At 38.2% G+C, this 21734-nt stretch overlaps 1 protein-coding gene across 1 annotated transcript in view; it reads right to left on the bottom strand.

Annotated features, from left to right (window-relative positions):
- UST (uronyl 2-sulfotransferase) overlaps positions 1 to 21734 on the bottom strand; it is a 153452-nt gene that overhangs the window by 40679 nt on the left and 91039 nt on the right. The window contains exon 5 of the mRNA XM_041423521.1: positions 16240 to 16393. Within this exon, the coding sequence (XP_041279455.1) occupies positions 16240 to 16393 (154 nt within the window). The remainder of the gene's footprint in view (positions 1 to 16239; positions 16394 to 21734) is intronic.

Here is a 21734-nt window from a genome sequence, read left to right as displayed (position 1 = left end):
AATTCCCACTTCTTTTTGGCTGGACTAATTTGTCTGGGCTCTTCTGCCTGGGCTAATTTGCCTGACTTTTCAGCCAACAATGTATTAAGCTCTTTTTTCTGGCATCTTAACAAGTGAAGCAGCAGCTAACAAAACAGCACCTTCTGCTAACCATCTACATTTTCCTTAAGTGCAGACAGAAGTTATTCATTCATATACAAATTTTTGCTGGCATTGACATAGCAAAAGTGATAAACTATGCCCACAATGCTACTATTTAGATGTCACAAACATGAAACACATTTGTACATCACTATTTTCTAAGTTAAAATGAAGTACAACATCAGGAAAATACATAGGTGGATCTATTTCTCTCTATTCTGTTATCAGAAATCATGGTAGTAATTTGTCAAAAATAAGTTTTACTGTTAAGAATGGAATCGCTTCATAGTCGTAAGCAGGCACCTTATCATATCTTTCTTTTCCATTGCTTTTGTATTTTTCACATCAAACCATCTTAGTACGGGAAATATATTTAAAAAAAAAAAGAGAAATTTCCAAAAAAAGGATGAGTGGCTGCCAGCTGGAAGCAGTGTGTAAGCATTAAACAACCATCCTGTTACAGAGGGCACAGATCCAGGGAAGACCAAAAATGAAGACCATTATACTGTAATCAAGAATGAATCCCACTGGCAACTAACAGGAGGGAGACAGTACATCTGCTAATTCTGTTTACTAACACTTCTTCATAAAAGTACCTGGAAAATTTGTCTGCTTGGATAACAAGCTTTAATGAAATAAATTAGGGATGGCATATATTTAATTCTGCAAATGCCAAGCAGGAAATACCCACCAACTCAAGAACTTTTCAGCCCTCCCTCATGGAGTGCACGTGGACTGTAGCAAATTGATGCCTATGAGAAAAGCAGCAAGTCATAGAATGGTTTGGGCTGGAAGGGATCTTATGATCAACTAGTCCCAAAACCCCTGGCAAGGCAGGGACACCTTCCACTAGGTCCAGTGTATCAATGCCCTACCCAGCCTGGTCTCCCAAACACTTCCAGGGATGGGGCATCCACAACTTCTGTGGCAACTTGCTCCAACAACCATCACAGTAAAGAATTTCTTCCCAATCTCTACACCTGCCATCTTTCAGTTTAAAGCCATTGCTCCTTGTCCTGTCACTACATTTTGTTTTTAAAAAGTTCCTCTCCATCTTTCTTGTAGACCCCCTTCAGGTACTGGAAGGCTGCTCTAAGGTCTCCCCTTCCCCAGGCTGAACAATGCCAATGCTCTCAGCCTGTTTTCATAAGAGAGTTACGCCAGCCCTCTGATCATCTTCAAGTCCTCTGGACTTGCTTCAACAGATCCATGTCCTCCTACTGTTGAGGGCCTCAGAGCTGGACTCAGCACACTAGGTGGAGTCATAAAAGAAGTATTCATACAACTTTTTTTTTCCTTTGTCTTGATCTCGATAAACTCAAGGAATGACTGCAGGTTATCTGCTTCATAGCACATTTTTATTCACCTGAAGATTTTTATTTCCCTACAGCAATTATTTTTAAGATCATCTTCTGGACTCTCTTCAATTTTTCAGAAGTCCCAAAACAGAACCATTTTTAACTTAGGCTTTTTCAGTAAAACCAGAAAAGACCCTGCCAGTGCCCTAGTAAGTTCTCACTGAACAGGGCAGTGTCATGGAGGGAATTAAGGAATCATTTCACATTTCTGGCTCCTGGAACCCACCCTCTTCTTTTTAGCTTGAAATGCTGTATCCCAGAAACCACTTGGGCTAAAACATTAAAAAAAACCAAACCAAAACAAAACAAAAACACCAAAAAAACCCCAAACAAACAAACAAACAAATTAAAAAAAAACAGATTGGAGGAAATACAGAGGAAATAATCATGTAAAACTGTGGATCATCACCTCACTAATACACCACTCTTTTAAGGCTAAAAGCATCCATGTCCAGCCAAGTATACTGTAATACTAAGACTCTGTGACCTGTACTAACAGCAAGTCCTGCTCACAACTGAGCAGTAATATGCATGACCAGATTACCCAGAAAGAAAAATCATGTAACAAGAAAACCCACAGGGCATCACAGAATCATAGAATGGTTTGGATTGGAAGGGAAGTTAAAGAGCAAATGTCTAGTTTCAACCACCCTGCCATTGGCAGGGACACATTCCTTTACACCAGGTTGTTCATATACAGAAAAGGGCTCCCTAGAAAGAGCATAAATCAGGAAAAACAGTCTTGAACTGAAGTGACAGTCAAAGACACTTTAGAAAAAATGGATAAAATAAACAGAAGATTGCCAGAACCTAGCTAGTATTAGACAACAATGAAGAATATGATCAACAAGGGGAAGAACCAGCAGCAGCAAAAAAACCCCTCTATCTGGTCTTTAATGCAGTCACTGAAGATGTAAGAAACATCCTTTGTTCCCAGCACAAAACAAAGGGAAACAAAAAGATAGGATAGGATGATTAAGGACAGGAAGCTAAAGGCAGGAAAAAAACCATCTGGTTTTCTTAGTGAAATGAGACACTGAGTGAGGTTGCAAAGCACCTGTGCTGAGACAATTCTTGAGAATAACAAAGAAGGGTTAACAGCGAAGTAGCAAATTTTTTCTGGGACTATTAATGGGAGCATATAAGAAATCTGACCTCAAGGAGATACAGAAGGACTCTGTAATGCTGAAAGACATTCAGCATTAAAAATCATAGATCCTTACTATAGGATACTCTGGTTGACAAGGATGTAATGGGATTTTAAAAGAAAAACCCAAATCACCAAAAGAGTAACAACAACAGTATCACAATAGAAGTGATATTTTTATAGAACAGAGCTCTATCAAGGGCTATTAAACACAGATACGGCAGCAATGTCTGTTGGTGAGCTGAAGGATGTCAGAACCTGGGAGAACACTCAAGGGGAAGTACTTTTAACCCTGCCCCCAGTTTGTACTGGCTTCCCCTGCTGGGAAGCCAGTGTCTCAAGCTTGTGTCTCAAGAAGGGCCTAATGCAGAAAGTTCACACCTCCACATATGACACAATACCATTTCCACGGCTACCAAGAAATTTAAATGTTTCAAAATATCACATTTCCTACAATATAAAAAAGGCCATTTTAATAACGAGACATTTCTGTAGTTCACATTTGTCTCCCATTTTCTTTCACAGGTCAAACATTCCCATTCCTTTAAAACCTGACTGGATACAAAGAAATTATACTCAGCAGATTTTAGCCCAAACCTCAAAAATGCTTATATTAACAGAAACACAATTAAGTTCTACGAATGCCTCAACATCTTGCAGCTAGCATTACACATTGTTTTTAGCAAAGGTCCACAAAAGTAGTTTAAACAATATAAAGATTTAAAAGAGGCTTATTAGAACAAATGGCAGAGTTATGCGTACTACATATATCACCGCATAAAAGAAATCCATGAGCCAAAAGAAAACTAATTTAATTATCAATGAGCATTAGATATTATTGCTTTCATACATCCCAAAAAGAGGCAAAACAAACCAAAGAGATCATTCCATTTTCTTTTTTTTTTTTTAATAGGACCTCATGTGACAAGATTTGGGGAGGAAAATATTTACTTTCTGCAATAAAAATCTTCAAAATAGGAGAGTGAAGAGAGTGAAGAGATGGAGAAGGAAACATATGCTCCACAAATTGAAAAAAAATTATTGCAGGCATGACGAAAGAAATAATTCTTAAAAATTATTAAGCTTCTCCTAATCTGCAGATGGAGCAAAATTCTCATTTAAGAAAATAGCCACTCACTACTTAATGCATCTTTTATTTCAACATACTGCTCAGTTAGAGCTTAGACTACCTGGTGTCACAAATTCCAGTGATACAACTCCCTTTTGCTGAAGTTAAAGGGAGAGAAGCTGTATCCAACAGCTCCTGATATGTCCCTGAAATAATCCAGTCACATCAAATAGACTGTCTAGCAAAAAAGGAAAATAATCCTGCAGCTGACCTCTGAATTAAAAAAAGAGAAGATATATGATCCATCATACAGTACATGTTATAAATTTCTTTGGGTTTGACCATTTTTTAAGTCACATGGTAAACCTCAAAACCCACAGTACTGACCTTTAAGAAAAAAGTTCCTCATTGTACCAAGGTCTAAATGTCTTTTATGTCCGCTTGACCTACCACATTGGTGTTGGCACTTTAACACAAACCTGTTGAATAGTGAGAAAACAGCTAGAAGTTTGAGTTGTGGGCTAATTTTACCTTCTTATCAGCCTTCTGCCTAGTGTCGACTGACTTGGAATCTCTCCCTTCATCTCTCAGGACTGAAATGGAAAAAGAGTTGCAGAGCAGAGAAGAAAATCATACTGCTTCTGCATGTGGCTTCCCTGCTGCTACAACTTGAGATGGTTTCTGCTCTGCTGCCCCTGTCTAATTTCCCCAGTTAAAATCTTCCCCTTGCTGAACCGTTCTAATGCGTTTCTGGAAAATTACTAATACTTTGCATTATTCATAGCACTGCCATTCTGAATAGCATACACAAAACTGAACATATTGATTCCACTTTTCAGTTTGACAAGACTATCATCATACTGACAAGACCAATATTAAAAACCTCCTAAAATTACAAGGTTCAGAGGCATAAATAATGTTCCTATTTGCATTTTTTCTTTACTTTTTTAATCTTCAGTCATCTGCTGAAATTCTTTTCTACGACTATGAAAGAAAAAACCATACTCCCCTCCCTACACAGAAACCCAGAACCTCTCAATGCCTTAATCTCAGGTGCTACGGCTTCAAAAAGCTCAGCAAGACACAAGATCAAGTATAAAATCATGAAGGTTAATAATTCTGTTAGGAAGAGAAAAAAAGTGTCAAATATGCTTCCCCTCGCCTCCCTTTCTTTTTATCAAAGACATAATCTCTTTGGATTACATTCTGAAGACATTTTAATTTTTGTTTTTCCTTCAGCCACTGATGAACATTTTAGTTTTATTTTTTCCTTTCAAAGAGAACAGAAAATTAATTTTGAAGAAAATAATAATCTCATTTAACAATCCATCTTCACCATGGAAAGTTTCCTATTTGCCACTAGTTAGTGGATTTTTCCCCATGAAAAAGGAAATTACTCTTGACAAGCTCAGTTATGAATAGTGGCTGGCTTTGCCTGGATCAGAGTTCATAGGAAAAAAGTTGTGTTCAAGGTAACCTGACTAGACTGTGTTTCAATAACTCACTGAGCAGTAGCCAGATTTGCTGAAACAATGGCAGTCCATTTTCCAGAGACTAGAACAACAAACAATCAGCTTAACACCCTTGGTTGGGGTTTTTGGACAGTTTGATTTTGATTTTATGTAAAGCAGCTTTATTTACAAGGGATAGAGGAGCTTTGAAAATTTTAGCAAACAAGGGAAAAAAAAAAGTAATGCTTGGAATAACAGCCAGAAAAAATGAACACTGCTTTTACTCCAAAGGAGAATTTCACTACCTTGTTACACAGGGAATGTATTTTCTCAGCTGACACAGCAAGTCTACTGCTTATCCTGAAAGTATGGAGTTATCATTTCTTTCAAGACATGAACCCACCATCCCTGATAATTCACAACCATGTAATATCATCAGCAAACTGGTGAGCGACATGTATTTTTGAAAAAGGTAATTCAACTTCAATTAGCCATCTTAAGGCAAAATCCAAAACCACGTTTGAAACAGACAAAGCCTGTTTCTTGGGGCTTTTTTTTTAAACATTTATTTATTTAAATAAGGTGGAATTACAAGGAAGGCAATAAAAAATAATTTCCTGGCAGTAGTACCCTTCTTAACTTGACTGATTATTAATGAAAAAATGGGGAGGGGAGGGGAGGGGAGGAGAGGAAGAGGAAGAGGGAGAGGAGCAACTGTAGCAATACCTTTTATGCCAGGAAGGAAAATCTGATTTCTGGAATACCTGACACCTGAAGAGCACTCCTGAGGGAAAACACAGCAGCCACTTGCCAGGCAGGGCTAAGCAACCAGAGAGAGCATTACAATCCATCTGCCAACACAAACCTATGGTATTTGGTTGTTTTTGGAGAAACACAAACACCCATCTCTCCATCACAGGAACATACTGAAGCAAACAAGCAAGAACAGACAGACAGCACCAGATTTTTAGGCAGACTATTCCCCAGTTCAGATCTATTCATTCTGTAATGAGATAGAAACAAAACCTAAATTTGCACCTCTGTCTTTCATCTTCTGCTGTATATTAAGGGTTCCTTCCCTGCTGGGTGGGCTGGCTGGGAAGAACCTAGTGGGACAAGCAGCCAGATGTGTCCCACAGGATATTCAGGCACCCCACGTGTCCCCCATCTCTACAGACATGAGCCTTGGTGCCACCAGAAAGGAGCAAGCACACAGTGCTCAGCAGGGCCTGGGGTCCTTGTGAGCTGGGACCAGGATAAGGCACAGGATTTTACTCTGCAGGGTATAATAAACCTTTAAAACTTCAGAAGAACTAGAACAAAGTCTTTAGTATGTCTGGGTACTGATGTCCCTTTTTTCCAGAAAATGCCATCTCTGCTTCCATATGATTTCAACATTAACTACTTCAGTCTTAAAAATACAGAATTGACAAGTGTGACCCAGCCATCCTGCAGTCAACAGAAGAGTCCACACCACCACCAAAAAATTATACGATAGGAAAATATTTTGTTGTTAACAAACACCAAAGGCTCAGGACAGCTTTGGATGCTTGTATAAAGACATGTCTATCCCTCACCACATCAGCCACGCAGCATGGGCGGGCAGTTCTCCTAATTCTACCGCCTTGCACTCTCCTTGCCATCCACCACCTCAAAGCCTCAGCTTTTCTTTAGCTAGGAAGTTCTAGAGATCAGGATCTCTGCTTATTTCACGTTGCTGGCAGCTCTGACAGCCAGAAAATTTAGGTATAAATCACAAAATGGAAAGAGGAAGGAGAATGACAGACAAGGAATAAAATGGGCTAATAAATTCAGTTTTATTTTCATGGGTTGTCAGTTCCTGCAGGTTTTGACACCTACAGAGTGAAGTGAGTATCTGACTGCCTGAAATTACATTATCATGCCACAGCCTGAACACATTCCATATGCTGGCAGTAAGAGGAGGGCTGTCTCTCTCTGTCCTTCCTCTGTCAGGAGGAGTAAAACGTTCTACAGTTTCCTTCCCCATCCTACTGCCAACAAAAGAGTTTTCATTTAAGGTGGTTAAAGCATAACGCAACAAGGAAAAGAAAACAGGCAAGGCCAACTCCTAGCAAGGAGTTTTTATAGTATGGAGTATAAAACCTTCCTACTTTGGAGGTTTTACAGTGTGGTTTTCTAGGGACAGCTACCATGATTTCATTAGACAAGTCTTCAAAAAAATTGTTAGTTAAACATAATTTCAAAAAGTCTGTCTCCTGCTCCTAAACACACACACATACACACATAATATACATTATTATATCATATTTTTAAGACACACTATTTGCTGGTCAATGCCCCATCTCCATTATTTATGCCATGTACAAGCTGTAACCTTAAAAATAATTTTTTAAAAATTTGCACTAACAGAAATGGAAAGCATTCTTTTTTTCTGGATGATAAAACATTCCAGATTTAAAAACCATTGCATTCCAACATAAAACAAACAAGATATAAATCAATAATTAGTTTTATTTGATGACTAAACACTGCTTTTGGGTTCATAGTGCACAAAATACTAGACCATGCTGAAGATAACATTCATATCACACAGAGATCCTCTTGTTTTCATTCACCTGAAATAGTTACTTGTCAGCTAATTACAATTGTTAAATCATCCCTTACTGGGAATTATGCAAGTGTTATCTGCTGATGTGTGTTCCTGTTACTTTCACATTAACAAAGTACGTGAGAACTGAAAACGCAAATACTCAACTCGAGGCTTACAAAAATTATCAAACCCTTGAAATTCACCCATACTGAAACATCAAACCAAAGAAACTTTGCATTTCTGAGCAGCATGCACTGAGACAAATGTTTTATCCCTCTATTTGAAGGATTTTTACATCTTCTCTTCTGGTACCTTTACTATTACAGTCCACAATGTAAAATTGTGGATGCAGTTCATACTTTAACTGCATTTTTATCTTCGCTTTTAACGATAAATTTGAGAATAGTCATGACAGTGTTAACAATTAATAGCTTCAGCATCAGTTTGGAACTTACAAAAAATAATTTGATTGGCAGATATGTAAGACAAGCATGTCTTAGCCACAATGGCATTTACCCAAGAACAGTCAATTATTTTAAAGTCAAGAAACAACACATTCAACTGGAGATGTCTATAACTGTAACTACCTTATATAAACCACCTAGTAGGAGAATTCACTAGTAAGCATGTAATTTCCAAGTTTGCTTTTGAGTTACCCAGAGCAGAAACCAATTTCAGAAAATCACTACTGGCTATGAGGAACATTTACCTCATACACACAGGACCCTTTTCTGGGTACCCCTGAGGATTTAGATTTTTACTGATCAGATATTTTCTGATGAAGAAATGTTGCTTTGGTAATTAACAGACCCTGGGGGCTACAGAGTTGAACCTTTAAAAATAGAATAGAATATTTCAGTTGGGAGGGACCTACAAGGATCATCTAGTCCAACTGCCTGACCTATTTAGGGTTGACTGAAAGTTAAAGTGTGCTGTTAAGGGCGTTGTACAAATCGCTCTTAAACGTTGACATGTCTTGGGCATCGACCACCTCTCTAAGAAGCCTGTTCCAGTGCTTGATCACTCCCTCTGTAAAGAAATGTTTCGTAAAATATTTCTTTTTTGAATACATCAGAACTTATTCACAACAATGACGAGAAAAGACTTCCAAAGCTTCATTACGTGTTGTCCAAACCATTGCATTTTCTATTTTTTACTGGATCCAGCAACTACCCATTCCAATTGTAAACTTCTATTAGTCTTACACTGAAACAGCTCAAAAGCAATCATCCTTGAGGCCGCTTTTTCATGCCTCCCAAAAATCTGTCTTCTCGTTTCCTTTCCCCTGTTTACTTCTTCCTCAAGAACCCTAACCTTTGTCATTCCTCATATGGAAATTATTTAATCATTTCTCCCACCCATTTGTGTTTTCTGGTTCTTTCAATCCCATTTTGGGAATGGGAGGTGTCGTGGTTTAGGGCAAATTTGGGAGGAAATACCCTAGGAGAGGAAGTCACAAATGTCAAATGAAAGTAGTCGAGTGCAGACACACTGGAGATTTATGCACAATGAAGTTCTCTATATTGCTCTCTATTGCTTTTGGTTTCTCTTTTTTGACTGCTACTGAGAAACAAGCAGATGCTATGATAGAATCACCCAACACACACAGAGAAAATGTCACTCCTAACCCTGCAAAAGGCTTGTCACAGTCCATCAGTTTCTAAGTGAAATAAGGATTACACCCCACAAACTGCTTTTCTGCCTTCACTGAAGGCAAGGCTGGCTTTTGTCCCTGGGCTGCACAAGAATGCTCTTTTCTGTTCTTGTTCAATGGTCCAAAAATATATCTTCTTAAAATATAACACAGACATACCCTCTTTCTCTTATACAGTTTACATGACATTAAAAAGTTGGCATCAATATATTAGAATCTTTGTTCTGTGGTTGGGATTTTCCACTCTACAAACAGGATCTTCCTATAGAGAAGCTAAAGAAAACTATTTCCCCAAGCTACCACAACACATAAAACCCAAAAAGCAGCACAAGAGAGAATATCAAGAGCTGTCCTGTATTCATGCTCAGAAGGCACAAATAAAAAACTTGGTAAAATCACCATAAAAATGAAAATTCATCATTTTAAACTTAATACAGCAAGGTCCCTTAATAAAAGATCATAATTTCTTATGTATATAAATGTCTTAAAAAGTGCTACCGAAACACAGCATATGGTAAGACCCTGTAATAATGTTACACTTAAAAAAGATTGTGGGTACTTAGCGCTGGGACCTCTTCTGCTGCTTGGTTTCTGGTTTTCTGTGCAGTTGCTTAAAAACTGCAACAGCCAGAAATTTTCAGACCACTACAACTCTGCAAGGAAAGACCCCTCACCTTTTTACATTCTGAAGCAATATATTGTTGTTATCCTGTATCCTGTCTCCACAAAAAGGAGAATGGCATCATTAAAATAAAGGCATGGAATCTTACACCTTCTATGAATATAAGTATGTACTGTGAATTACATGGTAGTTTTTAGTGTTGCAATCTTAACCAATGCTATATTGCATATTTAGTATGTGCAATTGACTCAGACTACTGAATGAAAACAGATTTGGAAAGCACATTTTCTTACTTTTGTAAAAATGCATAATGTTGCAATGTTTGGAATGCAAACTCCACAAGGGAACATTAAAAAAACATCGGTTTGTAAATTAAAGTCACTGAAAAGTAAATGTCAGCCATGAAAATATTTCCTTTAATATTATGTTTTCTAAGTTGTTTAATCAGTCCTCCTCCAGCTGAGGTCTGAATTACCATTAACTTTGTGGTTCAATAAATTATTAATACAAAATGAGAGAATCTAAGGGGGAAAATGGTGGTTTGGAGCACACACAATAGATGAAGAGCTGCAAAAATGGGCCAGAAATTTTGCTGTGAAGAGGTAATGCAGCAAAAGGGAACAGCTGGAGACTATTAAAAGCACTCATTAGAGGGAAGAAGCAGCAAACTGTTCTAATTGGGTCAGCTGACAGGTGGCTGTGCTTCAGCAGCACTCTCCGGCAAGCCCCGTCCCAGGCGCAGGGATCCCTGCTACTGTGTGATTCCCAAACCCGACCTGCAGCTGCAAGGCTGCACTGCAGTACGTCCAGTGACCAGTTCAAACCACCTCAGCACCAGTGCATAATAACACAGGCAGAAAAATGACTACTGTGTGTATGGGGCTATGTCAGGGAAAACAGTGCACAAAATGTTTAGTTTCTTAACTACTGCTCAGAGCACAGTAAGTGAAAAATGTTCTTTTTAATTTATATATTTAACTCCTCGATATCTGGTATGCATTGTACAGACAAAGGCAAATAATTTTAACCTCTGCATGCCTCAGTCTAAACAATGTTAACCAAGTTATCACAGCCTCCCCAAAATTTCCCAGGTTCAGTCAACAGACAGTGGTTGCCCCTCTTGCGAGGTCCTCAACAGGAAAATCAGAGTCATGAATCCTCTGCTCCCTCACTGCACCAAATCTGCAGGCAGGTAACTCTCCCCCAGCCTTTTCTTTTATAGAGAAACACACTCACGAGAGTGACAGTCAGAAGATGAAGGCACAGGCTCCACACCATGGTCTCTCCTGCAGGCCACGTGTCTGGCAACTGAAAAGCTTGAGGAAACTTATCTGAAGTCATGAAGGAGAAAGCTCAATGATGACAACTGAAAGCAACTACTGATGACAATTCATAATATAATTACCCAGGGTATTATGTAGATAAACACAGGAAATAAGACAGCCAGCTGTTGTCTGAAAACCAGCTGATAATTGGTAAAAGAATATTTTTCATTGTAGATAGAAATTTGAGGATCTAAATAATAAAACCAATTAAATATATTTAGTGAATATTCTTATATTAATGAAAACCATGGAAATCATAAAAGGAAATTCTCAAGATTCAAGACTAAAAAAAAGTTCTGTCTTGTTCACCCATTCACCTTTTCTTATTTTGTTTGAAATTTATGAAGTAATCTAAAAAACATTACTTTAAGTATTTAGCCATAAAAGCTAACATTGCAAAAAGAATTTTTCTCCCTATTATAAGAAATTTGATTTAAAATTTTCCTGACATCACTTTAATTTTACTTCTCTCCTTTAAAGTAATCCTAATACACTTTTAACAATTATTTTAGCATTTCATTTAAGAGACAAAAGGACAACTGCTCCCTTATGGGATCACTTCCATGAGTAATCTTTAACATAAATGAGGCTGAATATTGTTAGAATATTTTTAATCTTTGCTGAGAAAAGCATATTTATTTTCAGAGATGAAGTTGAAAAACTACGCAGAGCCACCCAGAGATGCTGTGCAAATGTAACTGCTAATTATAATGAAAATTTGAAATATCCTATAGGAAGGTGACAAGTTTTTGTCTTACTGAATGATTTTTAAAATACAAAAATTCTCACTTATGACACATTAGCTCAGAAATCTTTTACTGGAGTGAGCTAAGAGTCACAGTATTCACGAGCCTAACAGAGATCAGAATCCCATGTAACTGGATTTCCTGCAATTCAGGCAACAACACACAGCCCATGCTGCTTCAAACGCTCATTCAGTCTTCATAGTCGTAGATCAAAGTTTTACCAAGTATTAAGAAAATATAAAAACCCCATACATGCCTTTTTTATATTTGGTATCTCAAACTGAAGCTGTAATAAACACTAGATAATTACAAACAAGTCTTCTGGAAGGAACAATTTTAATATAAAGCATTAAAATATTATAGTAGTCCCTCTTCATCAGGGGTGCTTCCTACCTTCTGCACTTTCAAGCCCTGAACTAAATCGCATCTCAGGCATGTTTTTCTTTTGCTTGGTACCTGCAGCACTCACAACTGCACTGATAAGGGTTTGCTTGCTTTACTGAGGCATATTTACTCTAAGAACTCTAGTTCAACCTGAAACACATTCACTACAACTAATTCAAATTAATTTTTGTGAATTTATCTCATCTTACAGGACCATAATGTAGGGCTGACAGTCATATCAGTGTGCTTGAGGCTTGGCTCAAGGTGCTCACCATTAATTACCTCTCTGCCTTACTCCACACTACCATGCTGCCAGTATTTTTTTTTCTGGGGGAAGCTTGGAAGTGATTTCTTCAGGTGACTAACAATAACTCACTCCAGCAGTGAAAGTGCCAGGTCAGGGCAAGGAGCTGGTGGATCTGGGTAAAAAGTCGCACATTGCAGCAGCTGCCTCTGCTGTATCTGACTCATGAATAAAAGGCTTGTTTTCTATCCTTTCAATTAAATTTTGATAAACACAGACATTTACCAAAATGTTTAGAACAATTTATCTGACTCTGAATGAATGGTTGTGTTTCCTGGAACAAAGTCAAAGCCTGAAGCTCAATTCAGAGAAAATTTCAAATGATCAGTGAACAGCGGAAATTTCCGCCTCTGTTTCTGACCTTTGCAATGTCAGCAGTTCAGATTTTCAATGTTAAAAAAACAGCATGCAAGGTACTACAAGACTTCAAGATAGTTTGGGTTTTTTTCAACTCCTTTTTTTTCTTAAGGATCAGAATTGAGGGGAGAGAATGCTTCCATCAAGGGCATCACAACCTGGAGTTCATCAGACACAAAACCTGATCTTAAAATGCTTCTCCACCCTTAAGAGCTTGCTTTCTAGAGCAGCTGAACTCCCACACCTTCACACTGCAGTTTGAGGGAATATGGATGCTGCCCTCAGCTTTTCAATGGAGATGGCCAGTGTTGGCAGCTGTTGATGAAGATGCCAAGATGGCCTGGAAAGGTTCCCAGCTGCCCATACCACCTTCCAAGAGATAGGCAGCCAAGAACATCATGGTTGATAAAAGCATAATTAGGCTCTTAAGACCCTGTTTCCAGATACATATCTTTTGCCTGCAAACCCTGGCAAATCCTGGTTTTCTGGTAAAACAGAAAAGTAATATTTAAAGTTTATCCAGTCCATTTTGTAAGTCTATAACTGCTATCAACACAAGGCTTCTCAAGTACTCCAGCAATGAGCTCAGTGTCATGGATCAATTAGCAGTTATGTGTTTTCCTGGCTGTCGATCTGAGGCATGATGGAAGAAGAAAAGTAAAAGCTCATATCCTCCCACTGCTTTCATGTATCTGCTCATGGTCAGGCACATTTCATCCCAAACAACTTAGGTTTAATATTATGATCAATGTTGAAACTATTTAATATGCTAAATCTAAGTTTATCCTTAAACAGTCCCCAGTAAAAAAAAAAAAGAGTACTGTTTCAAGTTTTGCGTTTAAAAGAATATTAGTGAAGAATTGCAACAATTATAAGACCTGCAATGAGGCCACCCATCAGTCCTGTGCTAAAGTGTCATACTGGTCATGCTCAGAGGTAAAACCAGCTGCTTACTCTCTTCATAGCTAGATCTGACAACTGATTTTGCAGATTTCTGAAGCTATGATTCCAAAATCCCCAATACCTGAATTTTAAGAAGTTCAGAATGAGTGGCTTTCATGACAATTAATTTCACTGGCAAGTGACCTATGTGTTACTGTCACTCTCTCACAGCAGTGCAAGTGACTGCCAAAGTCTGCCAAGGAAGGATGGAAAACAGGTTCCAAAAATGTTTCTAGGATTCTAAACTGACTTACCAACAGAGAAAATCAAAAAGAAAATGCAAAAATAGTTTTTATTAAGGATGCTTATGGTGCCTCAGAACAAGAAACTGCCTTTTGAACAAAATGATTTCTGACCTCAGTCAGATACTTTTTATTTATTTTTCATTATAGCTTTTGTACTGATCTGTGTATGCATAGATATCTGCATATGCATATAAACAATTAACTTCTTAAAGAACATACCAACACCAATGAAAATGCAAGGTAATTTCTATTAGTTTTTAAAACAAGACAACATGAATTTGATCTATTTGTTTCAGTTGTGCTTGAAGTAAAATTTCATTGGCTATACGTATATCATGTCTTAAGCTGCACACTCAGTACTGAAATAATACCAGGTTTTACAGAGTCAGTCATAAGAGATGCCAATCATTGCACTTCAAATGAGAAGGCACTCAAAGTAAAGTACAGGCTCTAGCACTCACTTTTAACATTTCCAAAAAAGAAAATGTAGTAGTGTTATAAAGTTGTAGTAAAAACCCCCACCAATCAATAATTTCCTCAACCCTCTTGTCCCATTCAGAGATGATGAAGCAGAAGTCCATACACACACAACATGCAAAACCTTCCAGCTCTGCAACAGGAGGTCAAGACCCACCCAGCCAACACAGGCACCTCTTCCAGATCTATAGGCACATAGCAAATAAGAAACCCTTCACAGGTTATACCTGTATAGGAGATGTCATTAAACTTAAGGCCATTAGACAGTTACACTCCCCCTAACTGATACCTCCCCCTTCAATTACTCATAATGTACAAGCTTGTCTGTTCACAGGGCTCTGCATGACCAAAAACAGAAGACAAATGAAATTTGAACAGCTCTGTAACATGGGAAAAAATGCAGCCCTCCCTGGATTCATCTAACTTCAGCTAGGACTGAAAGGTATTGTGTGGCAGTTGTTCAGAGCTGTGTTCTCTATGGCTCATCACACATCTCGTACTCTACCACCTCTTCAAAACCTCACAAAAACATTCTCTGTCCTCCAAAAGCCACACACATATCTTGTTTTGACATTATGTCTGGCTTGTAAGATCTCATAGCAGACCATCAAGCTGTCCTGTCACTGCTGTTTCATTGAACTCTGCAGTTCAAGCATGCCTGAAAGCTGAGTCCAATCCAACTGGATCTGTATTAGAGAGAGAGCAAGAAGCAATTCCACCATTTTGCCTTTTTTGAGAGGTGTCTGTGTACATGCAAAGCGATCAATATAAACCAAACTAGCCACCTTCCTAACTTCTCAGTTTCTTATTTAGCATTCATTCAACACCTACTGCCACAGGACCTTGGTATGCAACAAAAGCTGGCAGGTGCTACGACAGTTCAGCAGCTGTACGATTTAAAACTTCTTATGAATAGCTTATTCAGCATTATTGCCATTATATTAACTCAAAAAAGACAAAAAGCAGCAAAACCAAAGCAAGAACTGAGATTAGAGCCCTGGTGTAAAGAGCATTACAAACAACTTAGCAAGAACGTTAGAGACTTAAGCTCCCTGAATTGCTCTGTTCCTCAATTTTCTTCTGAGGCTGCAGAGTTACAGACATAGTCTGAACCTAAAAATCTGTCTGAATATTCACAGTGCAGTGACAAATATAGGCAGAATTATTATATTACTATGCAGTGCAAATCCAGCTAAGTGTAAGGACCATAATTCAGTGGTGGAAATCTGGAACTTGCTGTCAGCTTATTCAAGATCAAACTGAATTCATTGGCAACACTCTACACAGTAAAGCTGAGCAAACTAAGGAGCAGGCAAGAGAAGGCAGAGGAAAAACACAAGATGGGAGATGCCTCAGTCTCCCACTTTTCACGTATCCAGTTTGAATAACAGCACTACATAACAAGGATGGGAAATTGGTAATCAAAACCTTTTATTTATACATACCAGGTATCTTTCCTCCTGCCTCATGTTGGGGGTACGGATCATGTGATTCTGTTCTCCTCTCCAGTCTCCGAAACGGCGAAAAAAATAATTGGATAGGAATCGGTTGACAGGATCTCTAATAATATTGATGTACACGGGTTGGTCTCCTCCAAACCTGGCGGGAAGAAAAATGGGTCAATCTCATCACAAGGCTCCACATACCCGTATTATCTCTCATCTGAATGTTTTCAAATGACTTCCTACAGAAATTCAGAGCTTTTACAAGGTGAGGAGTGAAACTGAGCATCTTACAACTAGTTTCTAACTAGAGATGTAGATCTCTGGGGTGAACAGTAAATATGGAATCACATTAAGCCATATGTGTACTACAAACATTTTAGTTGAAAACCATTTTTTACACTGCATCAACAGTTTTGCTTCTTGAGTTCTCTCCTTACTGTTTTCAGATGAAGAACCTTCTGCAGATGAAACAAAGAATGAGCATTTCTTCTTCTCAAGACACTTCTTATCTGGGCAGTCATGTTAGAACAGGCACCACCCAACAGTAACTGCTGTAAGGCAGCCTTGGATCACCTTTGCCTGTACAGTAAGTGTAGTAATGTGCAAAGGATTTTCAGCTTACTTTGAAAGTTTTTTTCCAAAAGCTTCCTCTGGATGAACTGACAGATATGCATGGTATTTCCAGCTTTTTATTTGCTGGAACTTGTGCAGAACCTCATCCCCTCATCCCCAGTCTGCACCACTGGCTGGATTTGAGGTTATTTCATGGTTATGCAATACCTTATCCCTGTACTGCACTTCATGAACTTTTCTTTTTTTTTTTTTTTTTTTTTGAAGTCCATATGAAAATTCTTGCTTCCAAAAAGAAATTAAGTATCAGTCTCAAGTACATGCAAGTCCAAGGAAAAGGAAAGGGTAACAACATCTGTGACCAGGCTTGCACATAAGCAAAATGTAGCATAGATATCTGCAACTTAGAGATGAGAAGATAAACCAGCAACTTCACCACCGTGACCTTACCCTCTTGTATGTCTCCTCCTGGTGCTAAGCATAAGCACCTCCTGCTGCTAACATCTTCAACAGCTGGGAAACCAAAAGAGGAAAGGAGGAAAAAAGAAGCTTGGGAAGGTTTGTGACTACACTGTATTTACAGAATGTTAAAATACTGACTGCATATTTTATATCAACACACAGCATCAGGAGAGCAGGCCTAACCACAAAAAAAGAGGGGAAGCTGCTTACACTGTTCCATGGTCAAAATTAAAAAATGGACATTAATGGAACAGACTGATGGACTACAAATTCTGTGAGACAAAGAATAAAATAAAACCTTCCTGGACTGGAAAGTTCATAGGATAAATTCAACTTGGAATTTTCCTCATCTAAGAACATGGATTATGTTCTCCCTCTGTTTCCCCAATTTAAGTGAACAATTCACACTTAAGCACTAGCTTATACTTTATTTTTGTGAGCTTGAGGACATAGCCATATTTAAGTATTTAAATGTTATTCTGATGATTTTCTGAGTCACAATTTACATCATTTCTTCTAAAATGTAAAATACTAGATAAAAAGAACTGAAGACACCCTTTAAATTAAAAAAAAAACCTCTCAGTTTCTTCCCATCTTTTTGAGGCAATGAATAATTGAATTTGTATAATAAAAGATCAGGGCTTCTCATAAATATTTAAAAGGCAGCAAAATTGTTTAAAATTATGAATTCTAGTAAAAGACAAGAGAAAAATCTCATCGAGTTTAAACCTGATTTTTCTTCTGCATGATTCCCCAGACTCCCAAATACAGTCTAAAAAGGCTTGTCTCATGAGTAACTATGCCTATCAGTAATCTCACTGACCTCAGTGTTGCAGGATCACTGCCATAATTTGAAACTGCACAGACAGCATAAAATTTTAAAACAATCCAATTAAAAAGGCATATGCTCCTTGCTTCCTGATTAGTGTACAACCCAGTTTGGACATGGATGTGCAAGTGAAATATTCTGAATTACCCTGAATTCCTCTCTGAGCTAATCTTTGCTGCTTTTTTAGCTTTATACAGAAATAAATCTTATATTAAAAAAAAAAAAAAAAGGCATTCCTGCAAATACCACAGGTCAATGTGGGCATAAAGTTTTGACAATATTTACTCAAATAGAAAGCTTTGAGTGAATTCCTTGGCCTGGTAGTTTTGAAAACTAAACTTTTCAAGTAAAATTGCTGGAAAGAATAGATTGCATCTAAATTACCGAACACATTATCCTCCTGCTGCTTGACGCAGATAACAACAACCAAAAGACAGAGGTGAGTGGAGGAGGACAAAGGAAAGGGAAAGCAGTAGAGAGTAAGAAGTGATGACAGCAGCAAGTTGTCTTAAGATAACTTAACAAAAAAATCACAAGATTTATAGAAGCAAGAGAGCAGGGATGTCCTGCCCCAGGTTCCACAGAGGATGTTAAACCTAAATCGCTCATCAGAAGAGCAAAAAATGAGAATCAGACAGCTAATATTGGTCTTGTTAGAAATTTTCAATATATATTGTCTTTTCTGAAGTAAAAGGAGGAATGAGATTACATAACCAACCCACGATATTCCCAGAGCCCACCCTTTTGCTGGTAAGATCATGTTTCTGAACATGAGAACAGTAAATTCAGGACCAAAAGCCCTGAGAAAAGAGACTCACCCAAGCTCAGTCATCCCAAGAGGACAGATGAGATGGGAGGTCACTCTTTCACAAATGCTACAGAGGAACTTCCATTTCCAAAACGCAGATTGTGCGTGCTCCCCACCTCCCCAAACACAGGACAGCTCAAATTTCTGATTTTCTGCACAATGTAGACAGCTGGCATACACCCAGCTGTGGGTTGCTCCACCAGGCAACAAGCAAGAAATTATTAGAAAAATCAAGTCTGTTCTGGTCCTTATTCAAATGTACATTTTTTTTAAACACAGTTTATAATACTTCAAATTCCAGCCATTTGTTTCTATGAACTGTACTCAAGAGTCATTTGTGGAAGCTAAGCAGCACTCACATAGCATAAAAAATCCTAACAGTTGAAAAAAAAAAAATCAAGTACCTTAAGCTATTTAAAGAAGAAAAGGGCAAATCAATGCTCCATTTGTTCAAGTATGTTCTGCATATTTTTAGATACTTATCAATCACAACACATTAAATGCTCTCCCAAGTGAAACTTTTCAGATTAACAACTCCCACATGAATGTGATCTTGCAAAAAAATAGACAAGTGCCTCATTATCCATCACATCACCTTATTTGCACTTAAACCCCTATTGTGAAGGGTTCAGAATGGGACATGATCATATTTTCTACGCCTCAGTAGCAGACTCACCTTCTGAGTGGGATCGTGATTGGATCCTGCATCATGAAGTTGCACAAATGTTCTGATCTCCAGCAGCACATTGGCACAACTGGGCAGAGTGGGTCAGGATACCACCATTCCACCAGACCACTGCAAATGGATACACCAACTCCCACAACATTCCTCCTGTACTTAACGTCTCCTGATTTATTTGATATGTACTAGTAAATCCTATTAGTTTTAACAGATCTGTTGTTGAAGGTGCATTTTTGGAGTTCTCATTAAAAAAAAAATTTGCAAGCTTCAATCAATGTTATTTAGCTTCATTAATAATATATTCCCTTATGTCTTTTTTAATAAAAGAAAAAAAAAAAACAAAACAACTAAAGCCTGAGAAGTATGTGAGCTTGCCCCTTCACATTTCTGATGAATTCCAATTTTATTATCTACATGACCAAAATCTGAATTTAAAATCCTTTACAAACTCCTTGCAAGTAAGGGGGAAAAAAATCAACAAAAGTGATTTGCTTGGCTTTAAAATGGAGGCTCTCTTAGTTCCTATTATTTTTCATTTCACTTCAGGAGGCTGCTGCCTTTGCATTTAATACAAAACTCTTCACACAAGCAGAAGATGGCTTCTTCATCCTTGCAGGCAAAGCACAACACCTCAAGGAAAAGACGACTCCCAACCTAGTCTCTGTAAGAACTTTGTCTGCCTCTTACTCTTTTAACATACACTGTTCCCCCTTAAACAAAAAGGGTGGTTGCTAGAAATTCAGTATAATGGAAGCAAACAAGAACCAACAGCCACATAATATTAATAGGAACAGGCATATTGTGTCCTTCTTATAAGGGAAGCACAGTTTCCTTTTCCAGTGCCATACAACTGAGAATCACATGCTGAGAGTACAATTGCCCAGCCATATTTACTCAGCAATTATGTTAGAGCTCCATTACCTGCCCTGCAGCACAGCTTCACAGGGAGGTCATGTAAAAGCACTAACATAGAACCTTCAGCTTTTTAGGACTTAAATAAGATGCAGTTACCTCAATGTTTATCTTCTGAAAAAGTAATTTTGAAATATTAGTTTTCGTAACATCTTGCATCAGCATGAACCTGTGGCAAAGCAGTCCCCTGCACACAAGGCACCAGGCACTTCTGGGATGCTCCAGTGATCCTTCTCAAGGATGAGATGCAAAGAGGAATGGCCTGAGATACTGCCAGCCTCCATAATCAAGAGTTTATTTATCTTCCTGCTCTTGTCTGTAGTTCCTCTCTTGCAGCCTTCACCCTCATGCTGTGGTCATGCTTTCAACCTTTTCTTTAGAACTGGTGGAGTTGATATAGGGCATTTCTCTACTGATGCACCTACCCATGTCACCTACACAGTTATTTCAGTCATAACAGTACTGGCATAGCTGAACTGGTAAAAGGACTATCTAGAGCAGACTTCAGGAAAAACTTTGGCTTCATGAGGCCTTCTTCCTTTCTTGTAGAATACTAACTAGGCTGCCTCTCCTCAGAAAGCTGAACTTAAAGGTGTGCCAGTCTGCTTTTTTGTTATCGCTCTCTAGTTTATCCCAGACACAAAACAAGCAATGCAGACAGGTGATGTAATTATCATCCCTGGAAGCATTCAAAAAACATGCAGATGCAGCACTTAGGGATGTGGTTTAATGGTGCTACACTTGGCAGTGTAGTTAACAGTTGGACTTGATGGCCTTAGCAATCTTTTCCAACCTTAACAGATCTATGATTCTATGAAATAAGTATTTTCATTTCAAAACTTTATCTTTGACTGGCCTGCCCTTCAATGAGAGGTGTGTGCAGGGATACAAAATGCCCAGTGGTTCAAGGTTAACAGTAAAGTAGTGCACACTCCTCATCAATCACCCTTTCTGGACCTGAGATTTCAACAGTAGAAATTTCAGTTTCTGAAATGATGTGTCTGGGTCACATCCTTGTAAATACAACTGAGTCCTCCAGAAATTGTTTAGTAAGCTGCTCAGACCAGTGAATAGCTAAAAGATAAGATACTGTAAAGCCTTGTATTTCTCTGCTTTCCTATCCTGTAAATCTACCAGATTATTTTAGGCTGTATTTTGTCAGTCAGTCATGCATGCCAAACAATTGGGGTCTTTTTTCTACCCTATATTTTTCATTCTCCTGAGGATATCAA

Source organism: Onychostruthus taczanowskii, unplaced genomic scaffold, assembly GCF_017590055.1.
Source record: "Onychostruthus taczanowskii isolate IOZ18803 unplaced genomic scaffold, ASM1759005v1 scaffold78, whole genome shotgun sequence".
Classification (NCBI taxonomy): Eukaryota; Metazoa; Chordata; class Aves; order Passeriformes; family Passeridae; genus Onychostruthus; species Onychostruthus taczanowskii.
The sequence above is the reverse complement of the archived record's forward strand: the minus strand, read 5'-3'. Positions and strand labels throughout refer to the sequence as shown.